At 40.4% G+C, this 19,486-nt stretch overlaps 1 protein-coding gene across 2 annotated transcripts; it reads right to left on the bottom strand.

Annotated features, from left to right (window-relative positions):
- Positions 1 to 353: 353 nt before the first annotated feature.
- ATG13 (Autophagy-related protein 13) lies at positions 354 to 15,841 on the bottom strand. Of its 2 annotated transcripts, XR_016110705.1 has the most exons (4): positions 13,375 to 15,708; positions 13,110 to 13,291; positions 9,173 to 10,993; positions 8,561 to 8,852 (listed from the first exon to the last, which is right to left on the bottom strand). XR_016110705.1 is itself a non-coding variant. In XM_088980822.1 (3 exons), the coding sequence occupies exons 1-3, from the start codon at positions 14,740 to 14,742 to the stop codon at positions 555 to 557; spliced, it is 1,881 nt and encodes a 626-aa protein (XP_088836948.1). In that variant the 5' UTR covers positions 14,743 to 15,841; the 3' UTR covers positions 354 to 554. The 2 variants fall into 2 exon arrangements, 1 of the variants encoding a protein (XP_088836948.1); XM_088980822.1 differs by lacking the exons at positions 8,561 to 8,852; positions 9,173 to 10,993 and adding an exon at positions 354 to 885 and having other exon boundaries at positions 13,375 to 15,841.
- Between the last annotated feature and the right edge of the window lie 3,645 nt (positions 15,842 to 19,486).

Genomic DNA, 19,486 nt, shown 5'->3' on the forward strand with positions numbered 1-19,486 from the left:
TATTTTAAAAATGAATAATATTATATATATAAATTTATAATATATATAATATATTATATATATATTAATCGGGGATGGATCAGGGCAGGGATTGCAGTCCCCGTCCCCAATCGGGGATTCAGGGGTAGCCCCATCCCTGACCCCAATCCCACCAAGGTACCCCCCATCCTCGACCCCATCGGGTTGGGGAGCCTGGATACCCGTCGGGGACGGGGAAAATTGCCACCCCTATCTGTTGCCCCAGGAAATATCCTACCTGGCAGCAACGATTCCAAAAAAAAAAAAAAAAAAAAAGACATCGCTTTCTGCTTCCAACCCACACATATACATATGCAGCATCGATGCCAAACACATACAAAATTAACCAACATTTTCATTTAACTCCCAATTTCACTATAATGTGATAGCAGTTAACTTTCAGTCATGTATATACAAAGTTTTGTGCTCCAACACTCCTATGACATGGCAAAGTGTTGTGCTAAATAAATGTCAAGAATTAAGCCCTTCAGTCTCTTCCCCAGTTAGGAGCACATCATTTATCATGAATCGGATATTTACCCCACAAAGGCAGTTGGTTTAGCTTCTTCCTTCTTTATAACTCGAGTTCCACTCTGAGAGAGTAACAAGTCTTTCATTTCTCTGTAACTCTTAAGCTCCTCCAGTGCATCTGTTGTCTTTCGAGGCACACAGAATCCAGATCCAGAACCAACCTCTCCCTCGAATTCACTCTTGGAAGTCTGGGATGAGTAACAACTGTAGTCTTGTCGCAGTGGGGGTGCAGTTCTTAACATGTGGACAAGGACCCCGACAGCGGCATCTTGAGATTTTCTAGCCGAGGGAAATGCTTGGGAAGTAGATTCTGAAGCTTCTTTCCCTTCAGGAGTCCTGCTAGACACAAAGAAGGGTCGTTGAATCCATGGTAAAACCCAAACAAATACCAACAAAATACCATTACTGGCCTATAGACAAATACTAACAAAATATCATTACTCTCAAACAGGACTTGCTGCAGGGAAAAAAGAAAAAAAAAACAAATGATAATTTTGTTTTCCAAAGGAAAAGGCATTTGGGTTCAATTGGATAATCTGATAATCATTTCAAGCCCCCTATGCTTCAACCTCTAATCATTCCCTGAAACTTATGTGCATGGCTTTCTAACAAGGGACCCAAAAAATAGTCTATGTAACAGGGGAAGGATTAGACATTCAAAGTGCCTACAAAACAAGTTGATGATTACATATTACATACTAATAAAAATGGAAATGAACACATGATGGGATGTATATAAGATGATACAAAGCAGAAGACAATTAGTGGTGGTGTTGGTGTTTATTGGAAATGTCATGTGCTGGAAATACAAGGGCGACAGCTGAAAAGCTTCCTCCAGCAAAACAATATCTTTTACGGGAAACAAAATTTTTAAGAAAAAAATAGGATCTCTAAATTGAAATAAATAGTTCCCTGTTACAATGTGTTTGTCTATTTCGTATACATCTCAAAAAACCATGTAAAAAATGTTGCCTATTCCTCAGCAAAAACAAACTTGTAGACATGGATAAGAAATCATAACAAAAAAAGCCTTGTAAGGCACTGTCTTAAGCAAACAACGTAAATGAAAGACCCAATGTGTTATGATGTCTGACATAAAATATCGTAACCTATGGCGAACCCAAAACTGAAAATGTATGGAGGTGAGGAGACAGATATCCATTTAAGATCAGAGTGGTGGTTTCATGGGTTGGAGTACCTTTCTAAAGCTGCTGGAAGCATGGTTTCAAAGGAATGAAAATCAGGTGATCTTGTAATAGTGAGAAGATTCAAAGGCAGGTCTGTACCTCTTCATGTTCCAGAGTAAAGAAGAGGCTGAAGAAGTAATGGAGTTTGAAGAAATCAGTTAAGAGTAATGGTGGATGGGGAAGATCAGACATGTATCAGCATCTGATATTAATTCAAGGGAATTATCTTTGTTTGATAGAGATAGCTTGCTTGATATGCAGGATGACTCAGGCTCAACAATTTCAGGCAAGCAAATGAAGGTGACAGGGTGACAGGTTTAGGAATATGACGAGCAGGCAGATAAAAGGATGTTGATGGGGTTTTGGTTGGGAATGGGTGGAGAAACATGTGGCATAGAACAAGGGAAGACTTGGTATGAGAGTATGAGAGGAAGTAAAGAAGTTTGGCTCCACTCGTTTTAGACATTGGAAGCTTTAAGAAATTGGGGTGGGTCAAGGAGAATGGTTATTTCAAACTGTTAAAGAAGGGTGAGAGGGTAATTACATCTAAGAAACCTATGAAGCAACATTGGTCCCTTGGAATAGGTTAGAGGGTAAGAAAAACTGAAATAGGAAGGAGAACAGAGAAGAAAGGCATTTGGATGGAGGCAATTTGATTTGGCTTGTAATTAGATACAATCAGACAGATGGAAAGAAAGAGAGGGTATGTAAGGTGAAAAGGAAGTCCAATGCAAAAAGGTTAAAGCAGTGGAAGCACTTTGCAGGGTTCTAATATCTATGCTCAGTATGAAGAGGTTTTCTTTTTTGATAAATAAAGTATGAAGAGGAATATATACGTATTTGTAAGGGGGTACATGACTAGGCGTATTTGGGTCTTTTAATTGTAAGTGGGAGAGGCGACATCTCTCCCTCACTGTTCTTCCCCAATTGCATTTCACTTTTCTCTATTTTGCTCACTTCTCTCTCTTCTTCTATCACTTCAAATTATTATTCAGCTGAATTAATTAAACATGTCTGTTAAAGGAAAACTGGTTTTGAACTGAAATGGTTCATCTACAGTTACTCAATTTGGATGCATTTCATGCATTCATGTTTGTCTTTGGTGGTGAAAGTGATTGTAATTCAAATCGGGTTGATCCATCTGTTTTGTGAAAACAATTGTGATTTTTCTGGTTCTTGATTTTGGTGAACTCTAACTGGAGTCTAGCTTGGATGACTACATAGTGCTTTACATGATGCACTGATCTTGTTTTGGTTTTGAGGTTAGAGTTTTAATTAATTATGTAATGGGAGCATGCTGAGGTAAACTATAAATTCCTCTAGAAAGGTTATTCAGCCAATGACAAAGCAAATTAGAGAGCTTTAATGGATATAAGATCAGATCCAAAAATCCATTTAATCCAACCAACTTTGAATTTGATCTGACATGTCCTAGGTCCTATTTGACTTCAAGCCAAATACAATAGATGCATAATTAAACCAAATTAAGATGAAGGCAGATCCAACCAGAATCCAATTCATTTACAGCCCTAATGTCAAACAGGTGTGTCCCACAGACTAGGCTGTTCTCATTGCAACTTGATGAGCTGAAGGCTTCAGCCTTTTCTCTTTTTTTCGGAAAGGTAATTGTATTTCTGTAGGAGGCCAAAACCTCAGAAGAAAGCTTTACAAACTTCCAAGTAGGAGGACATGATCAATAGCCTCCACATCAGTTTGCATTGAAAATGGAACTGTGGCGAAGCTCATGCAGGGTTGAGGTGATTTTTTTTTCTTTGAAGAATAGAAACAGGATTTTGAAGATTCTAGAGAGAGGGCGAACAGAGGTATGCTCTAATGAAAATGAAACAGATTGATTCAAGGATTTCATAGGAGGGGCAGTGTACTTTCACAGGTCCAGGGTCTGGACTCTGGAGAGAAGAATTTAAGGGAGCTAACAAAAGATTTTTAGCAGAGAAGAAGGAGAACAGGAAAGAGAGGTTCCTGAGAGTTACAGAGTTTAGAGAAGTGTGTAAACCTAGGATCATATGTATCCTTGAAGGCTGCAGATCATCTGGGTGGTTATGCTTCTTGGTTTTGATGCAGCAGTTTTCAAATTTGAAATTTTAAGATCTAAGAAAAGGTTCTGGTTGGGCTTGAAGGAGGGATTGGTTAAGAAGGAAGGTGAAGCCTGTGAAGTATCCCTAGGTCAAAATCTGTGGTAGAGCAAAGGTTTGGAGATTGGAGTGAGACAATGGTAATTTCAAAAGAGAAGATTTCATTAAGTTTGAAGGAAGTAAAGAGAACCTTAGCAAAAGAGTTGAACAGAGAAGTCAACTTGAAACCATTTGAAGCACTGGTAGTTTTCTGTCTCTGCTGGAGGAACAACTTACCACTGTTAACTCAGAAGTAGGTACCTTTCTGTTAACAGGTTGGTGTTCAACAGTGAATATGGTTCAGATTCATCACCCACCGAAAGTCATTGAAGTAGGTTTGCCCTTCAACCTCTGGATGCAAAGTTGCTTCAGGATGATTGGGGAGATATGTGGTGGATTTGTTATGGTGAGCCAGGAAGCCTTACAGCTAAAAATAAAAATTGAGATATGCAGTGATTGGAGGCATTTCTGAGAGGATTCCATGAGCGATGGACGTTCTTGTAGTGAAACAGTGGACCGGACCTAATATTTTACTGTGGTCCCCTTCATGATATTATTCTGTAATTTATTTTGTTGTTTTCTTTATCTTTTTCGTGCTGATTAGTGTTCTGTTATAGGTGGCAGGGTATTTTTGTCTTTTTACATTATGTTATGTTGGCACATATAAATAACAATGTTAGTGCGGCAGGAACATTATTATTCTGGCCTCTTTCTTTCAATTCTCCTTCCCTCCTCTCCTTCTCCTCTCTTTTCCTTTCTTTTCTGAGTTGTTTTTCATCCTAAACCTGTTTTGTTAACAGCTGTACATTCAAGTGTTCTGCACGATGGGTGTTGCTTCAAAGTCTGGGTTCTGTTGACAGTAGAGCTGCAGCTGTGGAATGAATGTTTCAAGGAGGAAGATGATGATGTGGCTAGCTCACTGCCACATCAACTGAAATCTTTGGATAATTTCAAATACACTGCTATCTTCATCTCTAAGGAAGCTGAAGAAAATTGAAAGGTGGCTTGACAGAGTGTTTTGGTGTGGAAGACAAAAGGCCAAACTGGGACCTGGTTTCCTTGATTAAAGGGGATAAAGTTGTGGACTATTTAGGACCGTCAAATGCAATAAGAAGAGTTTATGTTAACGTTAAAGGGGGGATATATCTCAATTGCTTGCAATGGTGGGTTAGAAGGAGAGAAGTCACATGGTGAGTTAAGTAACCACATGACAGTTGAGGCTTATCCGGCACTAGTAGACAGTAGCCACGATATATCATCTTCTTCATCTTTTATGCGTGAGAGGTCTGGTACATCTCAGAAAAAAAGAGGTTGGGTAAAAGCTGGAGAAAACATAGGAGTTGATTTAAAGTGAATGTTACGAGGGGGAGAAAGGGAGCAAGCTTTAAAAGGCATTACAAAAGGAAACTTCAAGTGAGTGAAAAGGAGAAACTTGACAAATGGGAATGGGTTGTTACAAGATTCATTCGAGATGAGGCTTCAAAGTTGTCCAGCCTCAAATAAGAAGGCAGGTGTTCCAAGAGGTGAAACGTCCTTAGAGGTTATGGCATCTGATATCTCAGGCAGCAGGGAGGTGTGGGAGAAAGGTTGTAATGAGTTTGATGAGGTTCAGTAGTCTATTCCGAAGATCAGTTGAGTGTGGTGGTTCATGAGGCAAAGGGAGATGAAATGGTTGTTGAAAGAGAATAGTTTTCAGCAGAAAGGGTTAGCGGTCAATCAAGATGGAGATTGAAAGACAAATCAATGAACAGGTTGCAGCTGAGGCCAGTGTTAGACAAACCAATAAGGTGCACACCACAGACCACAGAAACTTGCCTTCCATGCTAAGGCCAGTGTTAGACCATGAAGGCTCTTGACAGTGTAGCCGGCCAGAGATAGGTGGAAGAGAAGAGAAGAGAAGAGAAGAGAAGAGAGAAGGTTTGCAATGTAATAGTACTGGCGGCGCCAGTGTTTATTTTACTATATATAGGGCGACAAAAATAACAAGGGAAAAGACCCTTGTGCCCCTGAGTACAATAACAGACATAACTAAAATAAAAAAACGAAATAAAAAACACTTTAACTAGACAAACAAGCCCTAACAACTGCAACTAAGTTACTTTAACATTATTCCAACACTCCCCCTCAAGTTGGAGCATAGATGTCAATCATGCCCAACTTGTCACACAAATCTTTGTGCCGCACATGATGAAGACCTTTGGTGAAGATATCTGCAAGTTGCTCTTCCGAGTTGACATATGGTGTGCACACTTCTCCACTTTCAAGTTTTTCTCTGATAAAATGCTTGTCCACTTCAATGTGTTTCGTCCTATCATGCAGAACTGGATTAGCAGCAATATTGATGGCTGCTTTATTGTCACAGTAGAGTGACGTAGGATTACTTACTACGAAACCCAGTTCACCTAACAGATTTCTTATCCACATGATTTCCGCAACCCCATGAGCCATCGCTCTATACTCTGCTTCAGCACTGGATCTAGCCACCACACTTTGTTTTTTGCTTCTCCATGTGACAAGGTTTCCTCCTACAAAGGCACAATAACCACTGGTAGACTTTTGGTCATTGACTGCTCCTGCCCAATCTACATCAGTATATACTTCCACTTCCAAGAAACTTCTTGAGATATCTCAAGACCTTCTCTGCAGCCTCAAAGTGAGTTGTCATCGGGCTGTGCATGAATTGACTAAGGACACCCACTGCATAGGCAATATCAAGCCTGGTCATAGACAAATAGAGAAGTCTCCCCACGAGTCTCTGGAACATCTTTACATCTTTCAAAAACTCTCATTGATTGTCTCCTACACGGTGATTAGGTTCAATAGGTGAATCAGATGGTTTTACCCCCAACTTACCTGTATCTTCTAGTAGATCTAGTACATACTTCCGTTGGGAAATAAAGATGCCTTTGTGAGAGCGGGCAACTTCAATTCCAAGAAAGTATTGTAAGGGGCCTAGATCCTTCACCTCAAATTTAGAGGCTAAGAATTTTTTTAGTCTCTGGATTTCAGCCTCCCAATCTCTTGTGATCACTACGTTGTCCACATACATAATAAGAGCTGCAATTTTACCTTCACCTCTTTTTACAAACAAGGTATGATCTGACTGGCATTGTTTGAATCCCATTTGTTGGACTGCTACATGGAACTTACTAAACCAAGCCCGAGGTGATTGTTTCAATCCATATAGGGACTTTTTCAACCTGCACACCTTTTGTTTACTGCCTTTGGCACAGAACCCTGGGGGTTGGGTCATGTACACCTCCTCTTCCAAGTCACCATTCAATAAGGCATTCTTGATGTCCAATTGGTGAAGATCCCAGTCAAGATTTGCCGCCAAGGAAAGGAGAATCCGGATGGAGTTCATCTTCGCTACAGGAGCAAAAGTCTCTGCATAATCCACTCCATATACTTGTGTGAAGCCTCTTGCTACCAGTCTAGCCTTGTACCTTTCAACAGTTCCATCAGCTTTGTGTTTCACTGTGAACACCCACTTGCACCCCACTGGTTCCTTCCCCTCAAGAAGATCTACCAACTCCCACGTACCATCAATTTCTTCCTGCATTGCATCTGTCCATTCAGGTTTTGACAAAGCTTCTGCCACGGTCTTAGGGATGGGAACACTATCCACAGAGGAGAGGAAGGCACGGTACGAAGGTGAAACATGCTCATAGGACACAAAGTTAGAGATAGAATGATTAGTGGTACAAGATCTAACACCCTTTCTCTTAGCAATAGGAATTTTAAGATCATTGGGGACATGTGAATCAACATTTAAAGGAGCAATGGGATCAAGTGTACCTGGCTGATGAGACGGATCTGCCTTGGGTGAATCCGATGATGTTGGTTGCATAGTGTCCGGCTCTGCGGCTCTTGAACTTTGCTGGCTCTTATGACGACGATGGAAAACCCAGAACGGAGGAGGATCGGGTAAAGGAGGTAGTTGAATCAGAGTCGTCGCCTGTTTCTCCTCAACCCTACTCTCCCCCTGAGGAGAAACCGAGAAGAACGGTTGACTCTCAAAGAATGAGACATCAATGGAAACATAGTACTTGCGGGCAATGGGATCATAGCAACGATACCCCTTTTGAGACGAGGGGTAACCAAGAAAAACACAAGGAACAGCTCGAGGGTCAAGTTTGCCACGAGTAGGTGATAGGTTGTGGACAAATCAACGACACCCAAAAACACGCATTGGAATGGTGGACAGCGGGGCTGTTGGGAACAGGAGCTGATGTGGGGCCTTATACTCTAGTAGCCGAGAGGGCATGCGATTGATGATATATGCCGCACACAATACTGCATCCATCCAGAACTGTTTTGGCACATTCATATGAATCAGCAAGCCACGAGCAACTTCGAGAAGATGACGATTTTTTCGTTCAGCCACACCATTTTGTTGGGGTGTCCTGGCACAAGAGCTTCGCTGAAGTGACCCACTCGAAGCAAAGAACTTCGTGAGATCACTATGGAAATATTCCTTTGCATTGTTCGACTGGAAAATATGAATTTCTGTTTGGAATTGAGTGAACACCATGCATTGAAAATCTTTCACAATTTGTGGCACTTCGTCTCGAGATCGCATAGAGTAAACCCAAGTGTATCGAGAATAATCATCAATCAAAGTAACAAAATACTTATAGCCAGCCGCAGTAGGTAGAGTAATAGGGCCCCAAACATCAGAATAAACAATATGAAATGGAAATTCAGATCTTTTATTTCTTAAAGGTAAAGAACTTCTACAATGCTTACTCAACTGACAAGTTTGACACTGTAACTGACTCACTGACAAGGACTCAAACAACTTTGGGAACATAAATTTTAACGACTCAAAAGAAAGATGACCTAAACGACTATGCCATAAATAGGCCTGACTCTCACTCGACGAACTTGTGGACTCAGTCGCCACTAGACCAGCATTATTCTCCAACACGTAGAGACCATCCACCATGCTTCCTCTACCAATTGTCTTCCCCGAGGTCAAATCCTGAAACACACATGAAGACGGAAAAAAGGTGACTGAGCAGTTCAAAGAGTGAGTAATACTACTAATGGACAACAAATTAATAGGTAATTTCGGAACATGCAGGACATTAGGAAGAGTAAGGCCAAGTGGGAGAGATATGGTGCCTCGGCCAGCTATGGTAGAAAAAGAACCATCAGCCAGTCTTACCTTATCTCTCCCAGAGAGAAGGTTATATGTCTGGAACAAATTTGACTTACCGGTCATGTGATTTGAGGCTTCAGAGTCAATAATCCAACGTGAATCAGTAGTATGAGATGACACATGGAAGGCTGTGGCATTACCTGATGTAGACGCAAATGAGGTAGAAGGAGTAGGTCCAGAATCCACCTGGCGGAGAGTCCTACCATACAATTCCAAATGTTCACGGAAGGAGTTGATAATATCTTCCTTAGGGTCAGAACCGGGATGTCTCTCCTGAGTTACGGAAGGACTAGTCTCTGTCGATGCTAGATTAGCTGAGTTATACCTTCTTTGATTCTGCTGGCCTGATTTCTTGCTCTGATCCGGTGCTGACTTCTTACCCAAATCCTGTGCCCATTTAGGTTTTCCATGGAGATCCCAGCATGTATCTTTAGTGTGTCGTGTCTTCTGGCAGTGAGTGCACCAAAGCTTGCTTTTATCTTCTGTTTTTTTCTGAGTGTCACCCATTTTAAAGCCACCTCCGACATTTGTATCTGAATTTCCCCGGACCGCTAGGGCAACTGACTCCCCTTCTACACCATTCATCACACCTTCTTCTGCTTTCTTCTGACTGCACCAAGGCATACACCTCCTGGACTGATGGCAAGTCTTTACTACCCAAGATCTGTACCCTGATGGATTCATATGACTGATTCAGCCCTAGGAGAAAGGCAAACACGCGTTGCTGTGATACAAGTGACTTATAGGCCTTTGCATCTTCATCACACTTCCAATTCACATTCTGATAGTGATCAAGTTCTTTCCATATTGATGTTAAATCAGAATAGTACATCGAGAGACTCCTCTCCCCCTGCTTGCAAGTAGAAGATTCAGCTTGTAGTTGATATATCTTGGCATAGTGTCTCTGTTCTGAATAAGTGGACTTCGCTTGTTCCCATATCTCACAAGCAGTTTCAGCCCACATAAAGGTCTTCCTTACTTGTGGCAGCATTGAAACCAAGAGCGAAGACATCACCATACTGTTCTCTTGGTTCCACCTATCATGCTCAGCACTTCCATACTTCGATTCCTTTACTCTCCCATTGATGTATCCTATTCGCCCCCTAGTAGTGATGTAGAGTTTTATCCCTCTAGACCACTCAAGGTAATTCAGGCCATCAAAGGGAATGACAGCCATGGGAAAGCTCATATCCATTCCCCCACTCACTCCATTGTGGCTACCTGAGATCTCTGAAGTAGCAGAATTCTCAGTCAACATGGTCAAGCAGTTAATCAGTCCCACACACCGGACTTAGGACCCCTCCTTACTCCACAAAGCAATGCTCCACTCAGTTCACACCCACACACTCGGGTTTACCAACTAGATTGAGCACAAACAGTACCAAATTCTGGACAAACCTGAGGTAATATTCGGCAGTTTCAGACCTGTATAGATTTATCAGTCCCACCCTACCAGAATTCCAGAGTGGCTAACAACCCCTAATCAGCAGGAGAAATCCTTCTTGCTTATAGTCAACTCAAACCATTGAGAAGATAGGTCAGCATTGACCTACAGTTGTCTTAACACATGAACAGGATCACACAATCCAAGAAAACTAGGGTTACACAGGTTCGACAGCATTCAGCCGCCCCAGATTCATAGGGTTTTCACTCGGCACATGACCAAGGAGAGTAAAGAAGAGAAAAAATAGGGAGAACTGTACCGGTCGTAGCTATTATGTAGTCCAGAATCAGATTTCCTTTCTGCTAGCCTGTTCGATCTATTCTTTGGGTTGATTGATCTTCTCTTGACAGTAGGGTTGATCGATCTGCTCTCTTTTAATCAGCATTCCCGCTCTGATACCATCTTGACAGTGTAGTCGGCCAGAGAAGGTTTGCAATGTAACAGTACTGGCGGCGCCAGTGTTTATTTTACTATATATAGGGTGACAGAAATAACAAGGGAAAAGACCCTTGTGCCCCTGAGTACAATAACAGACATAACTGAAATAAAAAAACGAAATAAAAAACACTTATACTAGACAAACAGGCCCTAACAACTGCAACTAAGTTACTTTAACATTATTCCAACAAAGGCTTCAGCCATCATGGTGCCATTTTATAGAGTTTTTTTTTCCTTTTTCATTGTGCTGGAATGCTTGGAAAGAAAACAATAGATGCATTTTACAAAAGGAAAAGCTCCTCAGTTGAAGCAATATTGGAGATTTTCAGAGACAGATGGTTTGCTGGTCTTCAATTCTAAATGATCTTGGCTGCTGACGTTTGATTATTTTAGAAACAAGTGGGGGTAGATTATTCTTCATTGTTCTATACTTTAACATGAACTCTATACTTTTCTTATGAAAATTATGAATAATTATTAAGGAAATACGGTTATGGTACCAAGGGAACTACCCTAGGATCTATGTTTTCTACATAAAAAAAATCCATCACCTAGCGACACCTAGGCGACTACTGCCTCGTCACCTAGCCTTGTCTTGGCACCTTGAAAACTATGATAATACATCTTGTAGAAAGGATGAAAATTCAAGGATGTGAAGAAAACTTGAAAAATTATATAATTTAGGGGTTTAGGTGGAAATCTGGGACAAGATTTGGTGGAATTGAAGGATAAAAATTGCTGAAATGATTTTTTATTTTTTTTTGTTTCAACACATAAACTTGAAGAAAACATACATAAATCAATGACAATCCTTTAGAGATGTTGATTAACTTCTTCAATGAAGATCTATGAGCATTTGATGTCTGCAAATGCTTTTTGTAGAATTAGTGGGGAGACAGAGAGTCTAGAATGAATCACTTTAAGGCATGGGAATCACACTTATATAGACACTATACGGTGGGGTGGCTGATAAACTAGGAAAAAACGGAAAATAATAAATTGCCACTATCATAAGATGTTATGTTTGTGCCTTGAATTCTTTGTGGTGACCCACTTCATGAATCCACTCCGAATTAATTTGAGAAAAACTCGATCCATATTCAGCTTATAGGTCTGAACCGAATACGAAGAGTTATGTATTTCGGTGGTTTTCTCTCTTGTATACTTAGTCTTTGTCTTGTGAGAGAAGAGTGAGACATTGTGAGTGCACAACTCTATATTTCTTCTCCATTGCTGACTATATAGTGGATTTCTGCTCCTCCTTCACCCATGGATGTAGGCTATAAGCCGAACCACGTAAATCTGTGTGTTCTGTTTGCTTGCTTCTCTTTATCTCTGTTTTTTTCTTTCATTTTGGGTACCATTTGAATCTGCTTTTCTTGGGTTTTCCACAACATAAGAAAACATAACTCCTAAATGACTTAACGAATGACTGAAATTACACAAATTAATTAAGACCAAAGCAACCCCACTGTCTAAAATTATAATAATATAAAAAAATCAGAAATTTCCTACTATGGTTTTAGCTCCTGCATCAGAAAGGCTTTGAGAACTCTTGTTTTATCTTTGATGTGGAATGGAATATAGGTGTCATTCATGAGCTTTTCTAAAATTGGTCAACAATCCTGTTTAAACTTGAGAGCACCACTTTGTGCAAAAGATGTTAAAGGTTAGGCCCAAATTTGCTCCACACCTCCCAATATCGAGGAGCAACATTGGGTAATGGCTCTTAATCCCATTTGAATCTAAGGCCCAGTACCATGGAGAATTACCCATTTGCAATCTATGGAAAGAAAAGGTCAATGTTGTAATTTGATAGTAAACGGGAGAATATTATAAGACGTGTGTTTTTCAAAGGTATTTTGGCATCATCTACGTATAGAGTCAAACTTTTAGTTGGGGCAAGGATTAGACAAGGGTGGTGATGTATAGAGTCCTACTTTGTAAAGATGCTAGATTGACCTCTCAATTTTTGTAAAGGATACATATTTATTGTATGAAATCTTTCCCCACTATCCAAAAAATCCTTTTCTTAATATATTAATGAAATTTACTTTTACATCAAAAAACAAATCCAAATGAAAAGCACACTAAGGCATGGGGTTGCACATACAACAGTCAAAAGGTAACATCTACTTAAATAAGTAAGCTTATCCTTTTAATTAGAAATATACCAACCAAGATGACATATTTACCTTGTTTGAGAATCTGATGTGTCAACATCATCTACAACAAAGGGATATGAGAAGTCACAATCATCTAAATCGTCCTGGAAGGATAGCCTGCTTGAACTCCTTGAAAATCCAACCCGTGGTGAACCACTCGAAGAAACGATTCCTGAGAACCGCCCCGAATCATCTTTGCTGTCCTTGAAGATCTATAATGCAAATAAGATGTTAGATCTCATTAGCAATAGAAAAAATATCCAACCTAGAATAATAGATCTCGGGCCAGGAATACCTTCTGCCCTGAATAAAGTTGCGCAAACCCAGAAAGCTCTCCAGATCTTAATGCATCTGTCTTTCGAAAAGACCTGCTCCCTGATGATGGAGACTCCTGAGATGAAAGATCAAGCCTTGTGCTTCTAGGGGACATGGGTGGAAGAGAATGTCTATTTGGATCAGAGGAATTAGGAATAGTATATCGACTATTCCTGCCCATATTGGGCAGTGGAATACTAACAGGAGCAGTTTCTGTGCCTTGAGCAGTCTGGAAAGGGTTACCACTAGAGAAGTATGTTGGGGGTGATGGGGATGGTGATGGTAAGAAAGGAGGAGAAAGCTGGTGTTCATCAAAACTAATACCCTTCTTATGAGAAGGCGGCCTATAACCTTGAATTCTATAACCATATATATCAGGGGGAGAAGATGAATGACAAGCGACAGGAGGAGTATGATGAGCAGGGGGTGAACCACAAAGGGGATGATTTTGTTTAAAAGGAGCTACTCTGTGGATACCACTGCTCCAGCTATGTGGACGTTGAAATGGCACAGATGTTGGTGAATGTATCCTTCTGAATGAAAATGATGTTGCCGGTATACCCTTGTCTGTACAAGGGAAGACCTTCAGAGGGTCAGCAGCAGGGCTTCCAACATAGTCAGTAATTATATTTGGTGGCACTGGAGCTGAAGGTGCAAGGTTAAAACCAGATAAAGTTGGTTGATATGTCAAAGATATAGAAAGGCGACCTGAAGGGGCCTCTACAGGGGCAAAACTGTATTGTTTCATGGCTTTCTCTTCTGCCCTTGAAAGCAGCTCACCAAATGACGAAACCTTGTAAATGAGATCAAAGTTGTACGTCTGATTCAATGAACTTAGCTGCTTAAATATCCGATAAGCAGGCAGAAGCCTCATTATTGAATAAAGGGAACGCAGAAGGACAATCGCTTTCTGATACATCTTCTTGTAAGAGGCAGGAGCCTCTACCTGTTGAGGAGGCACTGTCCCTGAAGGCTCATATTGCACAACCCACCTCTCTATAACTGTCTCAACAGGCACTCCCACTCCTGAAGTCGTATATAAATCATCAGTTGCAGATGAACTAGGTCCTTCATGGACAAGTATCACATCAATTATCATTGGATCCATAACATTTCTGTGCCAAAAGTTCAAATTCTCCAAAGATGCAGGGCGCTCTCCTAGGACTAAGTTGAACCATTTGTCGCTCTTTCTCACCCGAGAAACTGGTGTCAGCTCACCGCTAAGATCATGTCGACCCAGAGATGGAATTCTTGAATCCAAAATAATGTGTAAGCTCTTTAATAGAAATTGGGAAATAATCTGTTCGTGTCGCCCAGATTCAGACTGTGAGCTACCCTGAAGAGCCATATCTGTGTAATCAAATTCAACCAGATCTCAATTCAACAGATCCTTAATCCCAACTAGGCACAGGAAATAAAACACCAAAAATCTCACTATATCAAATTCGGATCCATCTTTTCAAAGCACTCAGCAATCAAATCCAGCAACCCAGACATTGACTAAATCAAGTCTTGATTCTTCTTTTTCAGTCCGCTCTAATCATTGCTCAATGCCACTATAAATCCCATATCTCCGGTGTGCTGTGTTAAACCACTTACTAAGAGGCATAGTAACATATTTGACGTGAATTCAGTTGGTATCATATCAAAGCTTAATGAAAATGAAGATCCAGTCATGGCTTGCTAGCCAGGTTAAATAGAGAGAGAGCTTAAAGGGCCGAATGGGTCAAAACGTTTTCTTTAGCAGAACTGACAAACAAACTAAACTGGGAAAAGCGGGGATGATTCAATGTTTAAATTCGAGCACCGCGACTAACAACGACAAATAGAATTTACAGAACTCATCCAGTTCTTCGGATTGAAAGGACCAAACAAGTAAAAGATTGTGGGTCATACTCATAACAAAACATCAACAAGCTTCCATGGTATTGCCACATAAATACATAAATGGTAAATCTGGGTACGAACCCTAGAATTCAAAACTAAAACAGATGCTCCAGAAAAACAGAATAGAAGAGAGAGCAGCAAGTACATATCTGATCTTTTTCCTTTTTTTGGTAACCAAGTACCAAAAATGAAATTCCATACGATCAAGAAGAGAAATTCCATACGAACACACAACTCACCTCGAGGAGGCGTGATATTTTCTCAGACACAACGTAACATTGCGTGAATGAATGCGTATCGAAGAGAACATTGAGGATATATAATATATTATTAGTTGATTAACATCTCCTAGATGGAGAAACAACGGATCATCTCAAACCTCCAATCAGAGAAAGCGCGCTCAGACAATGATGATGATGTATGATCTGATCTAATCTCAATTAACAAAAAATAATATATAGTATACATACCCTACAAAATTTTTATTCAAGCAATTTACTATTAATAATTAGGGTAAATTATACAAAGACCCCTGTATTTTGTTTTGCGACAAAGACCCCTGTATTATGACCATGAAACAAAACTTCCTTTCGTTAGCTTTCAGTTGAAATCTATCGTATATTTTTTAATCCCCATATTACCCTTATAGACAATTGAAAGAAAAACACTGTTCATCTTCCTCAACCTCACGACAGCCCCTTTCTCCAATTGTGAATAAACAGCCACCCCCTGTTCCAGATCAATCTGTAATTTCCCCAAGTCCCATAAAACCCCAAAAGGTTGTGAATGAAGAGAAGAAGATTGCACAGGTCAATGAAACAGCGAAACCTATCTCCCCAGTTCTGAATAAAAAGCCATCACCTGTTGCAGACCACTCCCTAATTACTCATAAATTTGCAAAACTGAAAAGAGCCATGGATGAAGAAAGCAAGCTTCAACAGGGCCATGATATGTATCACTACTCATAAATTCAGTCGATTTAATCATGTGGAGAGACGTATCGAGATCAGCATTTGTGTTTGGAATCGGGACATTTTTCTTGCTTTCATCCTCCTTCACTAAAGACCTTAATTTCAGGTAATAGGTGCCAGTCTAATAAAACGAGAAGTGACATTTCTCCCCCATTAATCCCCATCATAACTGAATTTTCTTGTTTTTTCACTTTCAACAGCTTAATTTCTACAACGTCTTATATGGGTCTCATCTATCTTGCTTTAATTTTTGTCTACAAATCAATTCTCTGCAGGTAAATCTCCCAAACCCACTAAATTTACTTAAATAAAGAAGTTAGATATGTTTCTTAATTCTCACTTATTTCCTTTTTCAAAAATTACAAGGGAGCTATAGACATATAGATATAGATGATTCAAACCAGACACATGTAGTGGGGGAAGAAGAGGCAATTTGGTTAATAAAACGAATTCTTCCTTACTTAAACGAGTTTCTGTTAAAACTTAGAAGCTTGTTCTCTGGAGATCCTTCTACCACCATGAAGGTAATTCTCTCTCTCCATTAAATTACTAAGAAACAGGAATTGTGAGAATGGCAGTTGGCAACTTTGCAGCTTGTTTTATCCCGGTGTTGAAGCTCCATATAGCCGGAAGAGTAACCGGATCACTGGTCACATGTCAGGAGCAACCAGTGATTCTCTTCCGGAGACTCGACAACGAAACTTCAGCTGGAGATGGCTTTTTCTGTCCTACAAAGGTTAGCTCCATTATTGTCCGAGAAACTTCAGCTGGAGATGGCTTTTTCTGCAAATCCTTCTGGATGGGATCTGAAACTACAGAAAGCGAGCATTTCAGAGGCTGATACGAGGATTTGAGAAATGGATTTTTCTCAGTAAGACTCAAAGTGGACTTCCTAATGGGTTCAATTGAAGAGAAAGTAGAAAAGAAAGAGATACTTCTGCAGAGGGAGAAGTAGGGAAGATGGAGGGAAGTGAATTTAGTGTGAAAGGTTGCGTGTGAAGCTGAAGGGATGAGAGATCCATCGTATGGACGCCCAAATCTTGCGGAAAGAGGGGGGCGAATTTCAAAAAAATTTCTCTTCCTTCAACTGGGAATCACATTCCCTATTTAGAAAATTATATTTTCAATGATCAATCTTGTACTATAAACTGAACCAAATCTGAACAAAAAAAGAGTAGGAGTGAGGTATACTTGATACAGAAAAATATTATCTCTCAATGGAGGTGTTCACGCCCAAGGAATGATCCAAGGACTGCTCCCACTGAAGATGGCGCAGAATCAGCAGCGTTCTCCAAGAACCTGATCCTTTGTAAGAATGGCTGGATGGCACGTGAGCACTGCTTCTAATCAGTCCTTTCACAAAGGGCTGATATCAAGATCGAATCTTCATTTCTCCTATAAAGTTGGAGATCGAACTGGAGGTCTGGCAGCGACAGGAAGGAGGCGGCAAGAAGAATTTCACAGAGATTGCAGAAATCTTTCTTCTGTGATTCCAGCTCTGAAGACTAGAGGTCTTATTGTGTCTAAAGTCTGCTGGCCCCTCCTCCTTTTATAGGCTTAAAGAGATCAGCTCCTAATCCCATTAGGAGTTGCTGAACCAAATCATATTTGGACCAGATGTCCCTTTAAGTGATAAGGGAAAACCCATATCTTATCTGTAGATTAGATCAGTCCTCTCCTAATCCCATTAGGAGGCTCCCAAATCTATTTAGATCTTGGACTCTCTGAGTGGATAGGGTCAAAGCCCAATCCTATCAACTGATTTAATCCTAGATCCGCCCCTCATTTAAATTGATCAAATCAACCCAGTTCGAAATGAGCTTTAGGCCCATTAAGGTTGTGTGTTCACTTAGTCTTCCAAATTGTTGTCCAGTTGGACTTCCTTGTATGGTGTGAGTCCCAAACATTGATCTACACATCAGCCACATGGGTTCAGCCCAGCCTTTGTTACAAGGCTTGACTGAATATACTGCTATGGACAGTGCACCCCCTGAAACCCATCACATAGGCTCTATGGGCCCAACACTTACCCTAAGTGGTCCCTGGGCCAAGCCACCTTGTAACACTTACCATAATGATCAAACACTGCTCGACAAGAAATGACTTCTCCATCGGCTACAAGGAACAGTGTTGCACTCTCTGCTTACATGGATCCTGGAAATTAAAACTTTTTGCAAATCATTTCGAAACCATAACATATATATATATATATATATATATATATATATATATATATATATATATATATATCCCACATAAAATATATTTTGCAAAACAAATCTCAACGATTGAAATCGGCTGCCGATAGTCTTGGTTTCCATCGGTGATAGTGTATCCCCGATCATTACCTTCGTCCGACAAAGGGGCTGATCATGTCACTATGATTACCCACTCAGATGAATTCTCAGACTGTCCCAACATACCCAGGTTTTGACCCCCGCTAAGGATCTCACTGATTGGTACATCAAAGACAGCCCAATCCGACACCTAGTGCAGTATCATAATCGAGTCTAGGGGTCGGGTGTAACTTTTCAGTTTTGCCCATTAATCTCCAAGGTTTAGGGCAATACTGAAAATTTGGTCTGGTTCAAAGATTCAATTAATGATACACTGTATGTGCCTAGGGTCTCACCTTGGCGGCTGAGACCAGCCACCTCAACCGACTTTGTGGCACATTAGTGTCAGCCTTATCAGGATAGGTTTCCCCAGACCGACCCACTAGCTGTGAATGTTCTAAACTAACACGAGTTTCATTAAGTGTCCAGTTTAAGGGTATTGCACAGAAACACACCAAAGGAACATGAATCAAATATGTACTTTACTCATTTACAATAAACTCATAATGTACATCATTCTGATTGAAGTTAAGGGCATACAAAAACTGTCTAACAGAAGCACCATCTGGAGACACTGAAACGAAATGAGTTTCACTAGACTTTTTTTAATTGCTTACAAATATTTGAAGAACTAAATGTGATTAGATCAGACCAGAAGGAGAGCAGAGAAGAACCAGAGCTTAGCCATCTGACAGAAAATAAATTTAGAATCAGATAATAATTAGATTCTGGATCTCGAATATGTTCATCATCATGAAGCAATTCTCACTGGTGGTTCTCAAGGAGATGATGAAGCAAAACTTCTTCTAGGATGTGTTGAAGAGAAGAAAATGAAAGCGGCCCAAAGACTTGCAGAGGATTGTCTTGTACGTCACCCTGGTGGAATCCCATTTGCAGG

This window comes from Nelumbo lutea, chromosome 3 (genome assembly GCF_056320005.1).
Source record: "Nelumbo lutea isolate HS-2025 chromosome 3, American lotus-T2T, whole genome shotgun sequence".
NCBI classification, from domain to species: Eukaryota; Viridiplantae; Streptophyta; class Magnoliopsida; order Proteales; family Nelumbonaceae; genus Nelumbo; species Nelumbo lutea.